Source organism: Papaver somniferum, unplaced genomic scaffold (assembly GCF_003573695.1).
Source record: "Papaver somniferum cultivar HN1 unplaced genomic scaffold, ASM357369v1 unplaced-scaffold_107, whole genome shotgun sequence".
Classification (NCBI taxonomy): Eukaryota; Viridiplantae; Streptophyta; class Magnoliopsida; order Ranunculales; family Papaveraceae; genus Papaver; species Papaver somniferum.
This window is the reverse complement of record NW_020619603.1, coordinates 3828363-3843196: the sequence shown is the minus strand read 5'-3', so window position 1 is coordinate 3843196 and position 14834 is coordinate 3828363. Positions and strand designations below refer to the sequence as shown.

Below are 14834 nucleotides of genomic sequence, written 5' to 3'. Positions count from 1 at the left end.
CATATTTTCTTAAGTACTAGAAAGTAGAAATGAATTTAAAAAAATATCATTTACATATAAATTAAAGAAACTAAGCTAAGATACTGTGTACATAATTCTAGAGATGCTAAGTTACTCCTTCTTCCATGTGGCGCCACGCATCGAGTGTGGTTTTTGGTATCCACAAACGAAGACTCATTTGAGTGTACTTACCTAAACAACAGTGGATTTAGAGTTAGAACTGCTGCTACTGCATAAGTTTAGCCGTTTAATGTTCAAATGTAGATAAAACAGATTGGCATCTCTTAGAGCATCTCCAACAGAGGGTAGATTTATTTATTTTTAGTGACACATAGAAATTTAGACACCCGTTTTCCAAAAATTCATCTCCAACAGTAGGGTCCTACAAGGTAGGAGGGACCAATTATTAAATATGAAGGTGTTCGAAAAAGTATTATCTACACCTCCGATTGCACCTCCACGTCATGTTTTTAACTAATTTTCTTTTAATTTTAAGGGTTGAAATTCTCACTGTTAGAAATGGTATTTTCGATATGAGATCCTATATTTACTTATGTATAGACCCCATAAATAAAAACACTAAATTAAAAATCCACATAAGAGTTTTTGTACATTCTCTTGGAGATGCTCTATGGAAGTGTATAACTTGCAGTTCCCTTGCCTTGGAAAGCAACTAGGACAGTCTCCGACTCTCTGCACCAATTGCATGCAATAAAGGAAATCATCTAATTCAATGTTACGTAAGCTTCCTTTGCACATCTTGTGAAGTTGTATAAATACTGGGGGACCAAATCTACTCGTCAGTCGAATATTTGCACCCTTCTTTCTTAAAGCTGCCCTGGTCCAACCACCAGCAAAATACCTTACACCATTTCCTTTCCAAAAAGTTTCTTTCGAATCCACCGGCAAAAAAGACGAGGGAATCGAATTATTTATCTTCGTGTTGCTGGGTGGTCCATTTCATAATTTAGCTCAGAATAAGAATACACAATCCCCTTGAGCTTTGTTCTTCAACTTGAAGTATCTCTGTCTACCACTCTCACTCTCTCTATATAAACTGATCAGTGGATGTAATACTCCGTACCATATTATATAAGTGTGAACTTAGTTGATATACATATAAATTATACACATAGAAATGGCTCAACTTCACAAGCTTGTATTTGAAACTGAAATAAAATGCAGTGCAGATAAGTACTTTGGCTTGTTTAGTCACAATGCAACTCAGTTGCCTGGATTATTTCCTAGGATTTTCAAAAGTGTCGAAGTCATCGAAGGAGACGGAACTAGCGTTGGCTCTATCAGGCTTTCGAAATATGTTCTGGGTTCGTAGATTTTTTTTATATGTTACTTCAAATTTTAGAATCATGCACTATAAAACACTACACCTATTTTCTATACATGTTACATTATTTTCATTTTTGATTAATTAATGAGACGGGACGGGGATTCTATACAGGGGAAAAGGAAACCACATCGAAGGACAGAATAATAGCGTTCGACCAGGAAAAGAGATCAATCACTAATGAGGTCATGGAAGGAGAAATCATGAATTATTATAAAGCTTTACCTGCTAAATTTGATGTGGTTCCAAAGCAGTGTGCTGCTGGGAATGAGAGCTTCATAAAATGGAGTTTGAGAAGGTTAACGACAATATCCCTGATCCAACTGCTTATATTGATGCACTCAAGTTAGTCATCAAAAAGCTGAATTCTCATGTCCGCTGAACACCATCCGTATAACCATTACTAAGAAACCCCAACTACGTAGCCCACCATATATAATACTCTATTCGTTCCTTTTAAATAGGCTGGTTTCCTAAAATAAATGTTTCAAAAGAATAGGCCGGTTTCCTAATTGGGAAAGTCAAATGTTACTTTAGTTTTCTGGGATCACTTTTCTCTTAACTTCTTTTGATGACAAGTGTCATGTGGACCATTTCATTATACTTTTTTTGATGACAAGTGTCATGCGGACCATTTCACTTCACTTTTTTTTATTGAAAAGTGTCACGAGGACCACTATCAATGATTAGTTATCTAAATTTCCTTAATTTTCTCTAAAAACAAAATCAATCTATTAAAAAAGAACGAGAGAGTAGTATATTTATAGAATAAAAGCCAACTTAATTGGTTAACATATGTACTTTTCAATCTTTCAGTTTCACTTTGAATTGCGACATGGGTGTATGCTTGTGTTTCGTTTGTGTCAATCCTCCGTACTAGCGAATTGGTCCGGGGAGAAAACTTATTATTATTAAATTGAGAGATTTGAAATTACTTTATAAGCATATATCAATAGAAGTTCAAACAACAATGCTAAGAGAAAGTCCGGGAGAGTAGATTTGTCATTTTCGCCCTATAATGAGACTGCCAAACTAGCAAAATGGATAGACAAACCCTTAAACAAAAGAATTTTTCCATTCCGTCTCAGGTTGAGTCGAAGCATCAGTATGAGACGATGTTTGCTAAATGAAAGGGTTTCATCTAATATTATAGAAATATTTATTTACATAAAAACGGGTCTCATTACGTTATAAAAATGGGTATATTAATTATATGTCCCTAGTTTAACACCCTACAAATATGTCCTTATACAACAATAAATATGTCCCTACTTTTTAATAATCTTATCCATTTAAATAGATTCCCTTAATACCCTCACTCATATAATATTTTTTCTTTATTTTAAAATGCAACAAATTTCTTCCTCTACCACTTCACCACCACCACTAGCACCACCACGACCAACATTCAACTACCATTCCACCATCACCGTTCAACAACCACCACCTACCAACCGCCACCACCACTAATATTCTACCACCACTCCTTCACCACCACCATTACACCACCAGTCCTCCACCACTAGTCCGCCGCCGCCGCCACCACCGTCACCGTCACCGTCACCACCGCCGCCGCCACCATCACTGCTTCATATATTTTGTATCAACAACAGTAGTTGATCCAAATAAAAATAGAACCAACAGTAGAGGTTGATCCACTAAAATTGGATCAATAATGAAAGTAGATCCATGTAAATGGAGTGAACTTGGCGTGAGTCGAACACGCATCATATGACATGGAGTCAGTCATGCTACCATTGCACCACAAGTTCAACATTGGAAGAAATTTACATAACTTAAACTACGAGAATGATTATACTAATTCAAGAAAATGTTGTTGAAAGGATCAACAACAGTAGTTGATCCATTAAAAAATTGGATCAACAACAGGAGTTGATCCCATAAATGGATCAACAACAGGAGTTGATCCCATAAATGGATCAACAACAATAATTGATCCATTAAAAAATTGGATCAACAACAGGAGTTGATCTCATAAATGGATCAACAACAGTTGTTGATCCCATAAAAAACTGGGTCAACAATAACAATTGATCCCGTAAAAACATATAAACAACAACAATTTATCATCACATGTAGCCTCATAAACAACAACAGATTCAAGACCATATTCACCACTACCACCACCATAAAAAAACCAAATCCACCACTATCTTCATCAACAATTTCAATACTCCAACCTCACCACAACCATCATTCCAACCAGAACCACCACAATATCCATCATCAATTACATTGTTTTAACCTTCTTCCATCTACATCATCAAATACAACCAGAACCATCGCAAAAATCTAATTCGCTTTAAACCCCTATTACCATTCATTAAGTTAAGTTAATTAAACTATTAAAAACTGAAATCTCAGAGAAAAGACGAACCTCAACAAGCAGATCCACGCCAGGGAAAATAATTAGTTAAATCACCCTCAAACATATCAGCGATATAATCTTCCTTAATCCAGTTGAAATCGAAATAAATATAAGCTCTGAAATTAGGTTTACACGCATCGTTTGTCACTAGATTTATATTTTTAGCTGAAGCAAGTAGCAATCGATCTAAATCGACTGTTTAGGAGGAGATGGTGGTGGGATTATGTTGATTTTTGATGGTGGTAGAGGTGGAGACGAGATTGAGATATGGTGGTGGAGTCTCGTTCAATAGATTTTTCGTGATGGAAGACGACGATGGTGGAGCTGGAGGAGGAGAGCGGAATTTTTTCAGATCTGAAACCGAGAAGAAACGATGAATTTCTTATTATATATGGAGGGTAAATAAGGAAAAAAGAATTGGTGTAGTTGCAGGAAATCCTACACTACACCTCTCATATGATTTCATTATTACTCAACTCATTTTTAGGTTTACACTCTTAATTTTATTGATCAATCTTTGAATATTCTTACAAAAAAAAGATAAAGGAATCAAGAATGACCTCTGCTCTAGACTTTCTCTCTCCTATTTACTTGTTTCTTACTCAAAAAGATGTCTCTCTTTTCTTTACAACTTGAACGACTATTTATAAGGAAATACATAGTGGATGACAGCTAATCTGTCCTTTATTTTCGGGTATGGTTTGCGACATTCTCGCAACCTTAGAAATTTTAATTTCGCAAGCTTTCTAATTTTCGCAGGACCATCACATCTTTCTCATGATTTTAGCTGACGTCGTTTATTATATCATTTCTGAAATTGTTCTGCGACGCTGTTGTGTTGTGTTGTTGATAATTTCACTAAGATATCATTGTTGCGAGATTCTGATCCTACATCTTGCCTATTCTCATATCTTTTCTGCGAAGTAGAGAATGATGTGAGAAATGCCGCAGCTGTTCTTCTCTTCATATTCTGCATTTATCACACGTATTCTTTCTTTCATCTGTTTCTTGACACGTCTTTTGTAACCGTTGCTTTTTAACCACTTATATCTTTCCGTATTAATCGTGTTTATTTTCTCGAGGAAAAATTCCCTCTATATATATTCTTTCTCACTCTCTTTTTCTTTCTTTTTATTTTCTCTGCAACTTCATCGTTCTTCTGCAAATTCCGTTATTGCAACTTTTCTTCATTCTTCTTCAATCTTTTTAAGTTCTTCTTCATATTATTTCTTCTGCAGATCTTCATAGTTCGTAATTTTCTTCGAAATAGTCTTCCAGCTACTGTTTTCCATGGATTTATCAAGGTTAGTTTTTTTTTTTTTTTTTGCTGAAATTGATCCTGTTTATTGCCGTATTTGATGTTGTTTATGTGATTCCCATACTCTTGTTATTTCAGCAAAAGCGCCCCCAACACTAAATTCACAGTTCACAACCCTAATATTCCCAAACCGCAGCATAACGTTGTTGCGCATAAATGAAAGTCTGCGAATGAGAAGGTAGTAAGAAACACTATCCTTTTCTAATAATAATATTGTTGCCTCTGTTTCTTATCTGGATTGTAATTCGCAGGGTGATAAGGATGTCAGTAAACCTCTCAAGAAGTCTCGCCACCTTAAAATTGTTCCAACTTCCGTTCCATTCCATTTACTCATCTCTTCTAAATCTCCTGCGACATCTTCGCAAGATAAACCTTTATCTCCCATTCACGAAAAAGATGCCTCAAATTTAATTTCTTCAGCCGACCTTTCAATGATTGAAACCCCCCTTGTTGATTCTTCTATAAATGAAACCTCCTCTCTTCCTATTGAGAATGTTTCTCAACCTTCTATCACTGCCAGTTCTCTATCTGAATCTCTTCCTCTTTCGAAAGAAACCGTGGAAGGAATAGATATTGCTTTCAAAGTTTTATCTGAAGTCCTGGATGATGGCAAGAAGTCTTCTATCGATCCTATCAAGTCTAATGTTTGCGAAATTCTGAGCAAGCATTTAGGTTCTGACAGAGCTGCTTCGCAGACAACTTTGGAAATAGAATGTAATGCTCTTCGTCTGGAAAATCAAAAGCTTCAGAATGTTTTGTTGGATCGTGACAATCTTCGCAAGAAGAATAATGAATTGAGAGGTATTATTTTCTTATCCGTGTCTTTAATTTTCCCTTTTAATGGTTTTATCCTTCCCATATTTAATTATCCTTGAAATCTCTCTTTCGCATGTTAAGCCTTAAACCAGAATCTGCCGTTGAAGAATCCCATGTTGATAAAGAAATTTTGATGGATCAATATAACCAATTAGATAATCTCTATTCATATTCCCTTGATCATATAAGTAATCTTACTAATGAAAATACCCAATTAGTTCAGAGACAAGATTTATTAAGTAATGAAGTATCTCACCTTTCTTATTCTTTGACTAAAGCAAATTTAGAGATGAAAACTTTATCAATTGAGAATAAAACCTTATCTCAAGAGAAGCGAACTTATTTAAACAAGATGGCGATATCTTCGCAACAACTTAACATTCTTCAGAAAGTATGTGATGACCATGAGCAATCTCTTCGCTCTTTGATAAATGAACTTAAAGAAGTAACAGAGTCATCTATCGCTCAAGGTAGAATAGCTTTAAGTGTAAAGGCGAATCAACTTAAAGAACAATATTTCAAATTAGAAGAATCTTATTCTTCTCTTGCGAAGAAAAATGCCTTTCTTATTTCTAAAGAGAAAAATCTTCAGTCTCGACTTAAAGGTTTAATTTGAGATAAATTTGATGACGCAATGGACCGTTGGGAGAATAGTTGTCTGTCCTTGATTCAACATCTCATTTCGCAAAAGGAAGGTAGTCATAATAGTTTGAATGCCTTAACTATCTTTTCTTTGTCATATCTTTCTGAGTTCTTCATCTTAATGAAATTTTATATTCTACCTTTGGCAGAGTCTGAGAAGAATCTTCATTCCTCCATTTATGTTTTGGAGGCTAAATATGCCAAAATTCGCAAAGAAAACACACTACTCGTCTCTGTCCTTACTGTCTCTCGTGACTGAGCAGAAAGAAGACTTGATTATCTTGCTTACTTTAAGGATATTCAAGATAGGAATCATCAGAGAGCACTTCTTCGTCAAGTTCATCTCCGGGCTGAAGTTCTTGTGAATGATATTTTATTGTCCAAATCTCTTCCTCCTACATCAATCGAACCTTTGGAAGTAGATGATGATGAAATTCCTCGTCCAGCTGACAGTGATTATGATTACGAAAGTGGTGGAGAGACTGATCTTTTGGAAGATGAAGAAGAGATCCCTTCCAAGGAAGCAACTGCTGGTGCTAATCAAGATGGAAGTGAAAAAGAAATCCCTTCTAAAGAAGTAATTGCCGGCGATAATCAAGATGGCGGCGAAAAAAAGTCCATCTTAAAGAAATTATTGTTGGTGAAGATCAGAATCGAGATGAAGAAAGGACTGGCGATAATGTGAACATTGGCGAAGAGCTTCTTATCTAGTTATATCTTTTTGAATTGTTTCGTCTTTATTATTTCTTGAGAATAATATTCTTCAACCAACTTTGGAATTAATTCTCTCTTTTAGTATTTTGCTTGCGAGAAAGATAATGCCTCTTGTTTACTGATTCCCATACTTTCCTCTCATTATCTTTCTTGCGAGAAATGATCTGTTATGAATACTTATAAATATTTTGTTTTGTCATGTGGTCTTATTTTGCCTTCCTAATTAAAGGTCTTATTATGTCACCCTTTGTCATTGCAACAAAATCGCAGGACGTCCTTGCACTTTCATGCAAAAACCCATTGATCTTGCCTTAACTTTTTCTTTTGTATTACGGCCTCTTCAGGAATGTTGCGACAATATGACAGGCCTAAATATTCTTGCGAAAATAAATCCCCATGACATTGCGGTCTTGCGACGAAATCGCAGGACGTCTTCGCACTTTCATGCGAAAACCCATTATTACTCAACTCATTTTTAGGTTTACACTCTTAATTTTATTGATCAATCTTTGAATATTCTTACAAGAAAAGATAAAGGAATCAAGAATGACCTCTGCTCTAGACTTTCTCTCTCCTATTTACTTGTTTCTTACTCAAAAAGATGTCTCTCTTTTCTTTACAACTTGAACGACTATTTATAAGGAAATACATAGTGGATGACAGCTAATCTGTCCTTTATTTTCGGGTATGGTTTGCGACATTCTCGCAACCTTATAAATGTTAATTTCGCAAGCTTTCTAATTTTCGCAGGACCATCACATCTTTCCCATGATTTTAGCTGACGTCGTTTATTATATCATTTCTGAAATTTTTCTGCGACGCTGTTGTGTTGTGTTGTTGATAATTTCGCTAAGATATCATTGTTGCGAGATTCTGATCCTACAGATGGACCCCTAATGGGCTTATGGATGGAAAGGGACATTTTTATTGTGTGATAAGGATATTTGTATAGGCCATCAAAAGTAGGGACGAATATTCAATTACCACTATAAAAGTGAACTTAATTTTGTCATCTTCCCACTGTGAAAAATCATGTTTGCAGCAAAATATCCGATGCCCACTCGAGTTGCTCTAACATGAGAAAATAAAACATTAAAGAATAACCACAACTTTTATGACAGATGACCCATGCAGACATTCATCACGGGGGCTAAAATCAACTATTGGAACTTAATTAAGAAAGCACAATAAGCCAATTCATCATGGTCTAGAATATAAGATACATATGGCTTGTGAATAGGGCTGTCAATATATCACAGTCCACTTTCTGTAATCCATTTCCGAATATTCGAGGTCTTATAGGATTTTTTATATTTTGTCGAATATCAGATCAGATTTTAACATACGATATATCGAAATCGGATGAGGGAATATTCGAGGTCTTATAGGATTCTTTTTGTATTTTATCGAATATCAGATCGAATTTTAACATCCGATATATCGAAATCGTCGATTTTTTAACATCCCGATAGAAATAGGACGTACTTGTAATTTTCCATCACCAATATTAGAGGCGAGTAAGCTCTTCTCAGTCGAGTAACCTCCTTTTTATTTTTTCTTCTCTTCTTAGTCGAGTAACCTCTCAACTCTCTGTATCTCTGATGTTAGTCCACCAATTACATGTCTCTTTAAACAAAAAATAGCCCCTTGATGTCAATTTCTGATTCCGCCACTGATACAACCACTGCCGCCCACCTTGTAGGTTGTTGGGCGTAATTCTTATTTTTAATCACAAAAGCCATGCATGAGATTTAGACTGAACAAAATCAGGTCATCGACCTTTTTTTTCCCCATGATATATATTCTATTTTGTTTTGCAATCAATTTTATCTTAACATTATAAACCATGATTTATATGATCTCGTACCAAAGATAACAGGAGTACCATTAGGGTAATCAAGCTATCATGAATATTTTTTCCTATATGATTTGATATCGTCCTTCAAATATATGGTACCCTCCTTTATCAATCGGGCTAAAACAATCACCGCCACTACAACATTATCCATGTTGTAAAAAGATATAGCTAATATTGTCCACCACTATTCACCAACACCACCGTTACTACTTTTTCATCCACCACCAGGTCCGCCACCATCAGGGACGGAGCCAGGATTTTGAGGAAGGGGAGAAAATAATTCTGGGCAAATTGGATACGGGTGCAAATGGGCTTAGTAGCTCGTTTTATGATCACAAGACCAAAAATAATAGCAATCGGGCTTGGCTCCGTCCTTGACAACAACTAATGTTTCCGCCTCCGCTAAGAACCTCCACTCCTCCGCCCACTACCGCCACTAATATATATTCATATTCTTTTTATTTTTACCAAAATTATTTATTAAAATAAATACATATTTATTAAATTAATTACTGAGCACATTGATAATTGAAAATTTAATGAACAATAGATTAAATTATTATGAGCAATTAGGAAAACACTAATTAATAAATCCTTTATAGTATTAAAGTTGAACAAACCATGACTATAGATATTGTCTCCCTTCTAAAAAGTCTCAGCCATTCATTATCTATCCCAAGCTTTGTTTTGTAGTCTAAATTTTTAGAAAGACTAAGCCAAACACGGATCTAAATTTTTTATTCATATGTAGAGTTTAATCACTTATATAAAGTTTACATTCTCGTATAAACTTTTTATCGACTGTATAGTCCTATTTTAATTGGGCTTTGGATTCTCTAGCATTGTCCTCTCTAGCCCAATGCGAAGAGGTGCTAAAAGTGGAACGATTTTTTGGGGACCAGGGTTTTTTTGGGGGACCATGGTTTTATTTTGGGTAAATACATTTGAAGTAAATCTAGGTCACCCCTTATCTAGATATTTATATTAATACCTAAATTACCCTCCTGATTAATTTTGGGTAATGATTAGTTAGTGTTAATAATAGTTAGTGTAATGATCAGTGAGATGATTGAGTTAAAGATAATTAGTGAGATTAAAAAATCAGATGGTCTTTTTTTTAAAGAAGTAGAATTATTGAGAGAGTAAAGTTAGAGAAGATGAAGAAGGAAAACATGAAAAACGATGGATTTTACCAATCACAACCGGTGGAAGGGTATTTGGGTACCCAGGTAGGCTTCAAACTTAGATAATGTTGGTTGAATTGCTCCAAACTTTCAAAAAAAATGAAATTCTTTATGCAGATTTGGGCCAGTTCGGTTACCATATGTCAAGAACATGTAACCGAACACACCTGAAAGTGTAGTTCGGTTACGTTTTCCAAACACGCAGGTTACCGAACTCGCTCGTTAATGGAGGTTTTGGTCGTACAGTGTAATGTTTATGGTAGGTAACCGAACTTTGAACTTAACAATTTATTTGGGTACATATTGTGTATTCGGTTAGTTCGCAAACTTCAACGCAACCAAGTTCCCAACCGAATTGCAGGTTAAAAGTAACCTAGTGTTAGAAGTTCGGTTGGTTAGCAAACTTCAACATATTTTGCGAATCAACTGAACTGGTCTTATATATGCATATATGCAATTAGGAAAACGTTCGGTTACTACGAAATTTATTTCTTGGCGAATTAGGTAGAGTTCGGTTACGAAGTTTCAAAGGTAGAGTTCGGTTACAAAGAAAACTTAACATTTTTGCGAACGAACCGAACTTGTGGACTTCTCATTATTTTCGTAAACTAAAGTTCAGTGATATCCTTATTTTGCGAAGGAACCGAACTTATGGACTTGTGTTTTTCTAATAAAAGGAGTTCGGTTAAAAGTATTTTTTTGCGAATCAACCGAACTTTTCTCTGAAAAAAAACCCTCCATTAAACCTCTCTGCAACTTCCATTTTCAACTCATTTTAATGATTACTTCTGATTTATTCAACCAAAAACGAATGACAAGTAATGGGTTTGTGAGAATATCTTTGTTAATGTTTTAAATTAAGCTATATATATATAGTGGTGGTGGTGGTTGGTGGTGGTGGTAATCGGAGGTGGTGGTGGTAATTGGTGGTTGGTGGTGGTGATAATCGGAGGTGGTGGTGGTGGTAATCGGCGACGGTAGGAGGTGGTGGTGGTAATCGGAGGTGGTGGTGGTAATCGATGGTTGGTGGTGGTGATAATCAGAGCTGGTGGTGGTGGTAATCGGCAGTGGTGGGAGGTGGTGGTAATCGGTGGTTGGTGGTGGTGATAATCGGAGGTGGTGGTAATCGGCGATGGTGGGAGGTGGTGGTGGGAGGAGGTGGTGGTTTTATATATATATATAGGTGGCTATTGGGTTGGTTTTAAATTAAATTAGGTTAAGGGTAGGTTAGTCATTACAATGCTTTAGGACACCCCTTATAATTATAATGTAGGTGGTCTAATAGGACCATGGTCCCCAAAAAATCATAGTCCCCAAAAAATCGTTCTAAAAGTATGTGCACCAACTAAATTGTATTCGTAAAAATAAGGACAAATAAGTAGGATGGTGTAATGGTAAGGAACATACTTTATCACGGCGAGGATTCAGATTTTTTGGATTTCAAAATTTTAATCCTTAAAGAGATTAATAAGAAGTGGAGATGAAAAAGGAGATATGTTTTTTCTTTTTGATTTTTATTTTGAAGAAAGGGTATTTTAGTATTTTCATCCCAAAAACGCCCCTTAGCAGAATCTTTGGTTGGGGAAGTAATTCATAACCCCAATTAGTTTTCATATCCCCAATTGGGGAGTTAGTATATTTTCTTCAATTAGCAATTGACAGCACGTCCTAATTAAGTTTCAATTATATATTTTTTGGGTTGGATACAGTCCGTCGGTATGGGCACACCCTTTCACCTTCCAATCATTGGGATTGGATTAGGATTGCAATTTTGAAGGAATAATCAAATAAAATAACGAAAAGAATAAAATCTGCTAACTCTTACAAAAAAATCAAAAATTAAAATAGTCCAAAATATTTGTGCATGTTATAGAATAGATTAAACCCTACTTATACACCATAAACTTTTTTTTTTTTTTTTGAATTGGATAAACTTTTTTTTTTTGATTGACAACCCATCCACCACTTTTTATTTGCAAATGAAGAGAAAAGCCGACAGCACTTTAGTTAATAAAAGATTAAAATTAAATTATTTAGCATATTAACGTAAGTTTGCAATAATCGTAAAATCGTCATGTAAGAAAATTCTTATGTTTGCCGTCAAATTTGTAAGGTGATCAGGGTCGAACCACTTGGCCATGTTTTGATGGTTTCCGAGGGATCATGTTAACAACTATAACTATATGAACGTGAGTTGAACATGATGATGAAATCAAAGAGACTACCTTGTAATATTAGTTGTACTACCATGCATATATCTGTCTGTACGTTTCATCACCTGCATACGCTTTAATTAATTAATGTATATATATACAAATACACCCCATAGATACGACTAATTAAGACAGCTGCAACTATGATCATCAATCATCATGTAGTGCATTTGTACGTAGTTGTCTTCGTTGGTAGGTATTTTAATGACGTTGACTGACCCCTCCTCCTCCTTCATGCCACTAATCAACAACTTTAATTTTAAGTTATCTATTAAACCTTTTTAAGTTTTAAGTGCGGTTTTAGGCCTAATGACCTTATCAACTATAGCTGGAAATACAACATGTAGTTCCATCGATCTGTTCTTTTCTGTTTTGTTCTCTTTGTTATTTTGTATATATAAACAAACAGCTATACTACTCTTTTTCTCATCTTTCTTCTCTGAGTTAATAAATTTGTTTGAGATAATATGGCAGCTAAATTCTGTCAGTTGATGAAGTTCAAATCAGTCATAAAGAAATGGAGATCCATGGGCAAGCACAACAGAAGTATTAGCTCATCCTCCGTAGCCGATATTCAAAATTCAACCTCGTTCACCGTCGACAACGATATGTTAGTAAGAGATGATCAGATTAACAGAAGTACTCCGCCGGCAGGGTTAGGGAGTGGTGGTGGTGGTCATGGTCTTCAAGCTGTATACGTTGGTAAATCTCGACGTCGTTATCTGATTAGCTCCGACATCATTGATCACCCTCTTGTCCGCGAGCTAGTGGTCAGGTCATCCTCAGTCGGTTGCGAATCGGAACTAAGTGCTTCTGCTGGAATAACATTTGATTGTGAAGTTGTTATGTTTGAACATTTGTTATGGATGATTGAGAATTCAGACCCGCTGGAGGATCACGAGTCAAGTATAGACGGTGACGACGACCATGAGCTTGTCGATTACTACGTCTGTTCATAATCGTTCGTGTTCGATTGTCCGGTTGAGCTTCACGCGCTGTGTATTTGATATTTGAGTTTGTATTAGTTAATGATGAATGATCCTGTATATCCAGCTAAAAAGCTGAACTTGTAATTACATTTTTTTGAGGATTAAATTAGCAACAAATTGATTTGAGCACTGTTTGATGATCATCATCATTATCCCATTTGATTACCAAGCTGTATTCACTCTTTTTTTTTCGCTTTTTTTTTCTTATTGCCATGATTTTTCTATCAATTTAAAAAGGCTGTAGTACTTGTACGTGCCTGTAACGCATTACAATGATGATGAGATTGCAGTTTGTTTGGCTTTTGTTTTTTTAAAGGGTTAGGTAGGTAAAGTTATGTTGAGTTGTCTGCAATTTGACACCACATTCTTTGGCCATCCTGTCAAGGGAGCCTACTATACCAACCAAAATAGTAGAAAATTCTCGCCGCTCGATCTACTAGATTGGTAACCTCCGTGAAAATCAGGGGTACAAGCACTATTGTCATGTATGTTAATATGTTTTCTTGAAGCTTTTGGTCTCATAAAAGTCTGCTAAAGAAACATTAAGTAAAGCATGTTTGCAATTTTCTACAGTATTTACAAAGAGATCTTGGAGTGTATCTGGGACAAGTTTATAAGGTTTTCCTCATTATTTTTAGCATATCCTGTGTGTTTGAAAAACAATTCAATCTTTTTTCTCCAAAATCATCTCATGTGAATCAAGAAAAGAAAAGAGGAAGAAAAATCTTTCATGATTTCTTTTTCCAGAAAATTAGTCAAATAATTAATCTTAACCAATACACTAATCATTATTAATTTGGTAAATCACAATAATTAACACTAATCAAATTGGGGGTGTTTTAGACATTATTGAAATAGTTGGATAAGGGGCTATAGAATTACTATTAGTAACCCAGGAAAGGCCTGAAGAGACTTTGACTTTCAAAGCCCCAATAATAGGATTCTAAACTTATAGGAGATTGCATTCACTAATTTAAACATTTTGAGAATGTGAAAACTACTACCAGACCCATTTTTCTCTTTTTTCCCACTATGAAACCCACGTGCCTAAAACCTAAGGCGCGCCCCCATTTTTTCAGGGAAAATTTCTTAGAGACCCATAATTATTGAAATATTATTTTCATTTTTCTTTTATTCCCTGAAAAACTTCTACAGAGCCTCAGAGCAGATTTTATCTTCAATCTTTTTTTATAGTGTTTCATCATATCATTATCACCATCGTTTACATGCATCGAAGTCCTGGTAATTAATTCAATCCATTTCCCCAAAACCCTAATTCAAAAATCCAGTATTTTAATTTTCCCTAACATTTTACTGATTTGCAGTTGGGGATCCATATGAGATCTCAAAATTTCACTCAAATGGG

At 35.4% G+C, this 14834-nt stretch overlaps 2 protein-coding genes across 2 annotated transcripts; both read left to right on the top strand.

The window, feature by feature from the left end:
- The first annotated feature begins 857 nt into the window (after positions 1-857).
- On the top strand, positions 858-2175 carry LOC113327669 (major latex protein 146-like). The gene is made up of 2 exons (XM_026574821.1): positions 858-1325; positions 1460-2175. Exons 1-2 carry the CDS (start codon positions 1139-1141, stop codon positions 1693-1695), a joined length of 423 nt encoding a protein of 140 aa, XP_026430606.1. The 5' UTR covers positions 858-1138; the 3' UTR covers positions 1696-2175.
- Positions 2176-12796: 10621 nt separating this feature from the next.
- On the top strand, positions 12797-13597 carry LOC113328368 (auxin-responsive protein SAUR78-like). Its single transcript, XM_026575480.1, has one exon. It carries the CDS (start codon positions 12947-12949, stop codon positions 13436-13438), a length of 492 nt encoding a protein of 163 aa, XP_026431265.1. The 5' UTR covers positions 12797-12946; the 3' UTR covers positions 13439-13597.
- The last annotated feature ends 1237 nt before the right edge of the window (positions 13598-14834 follow it).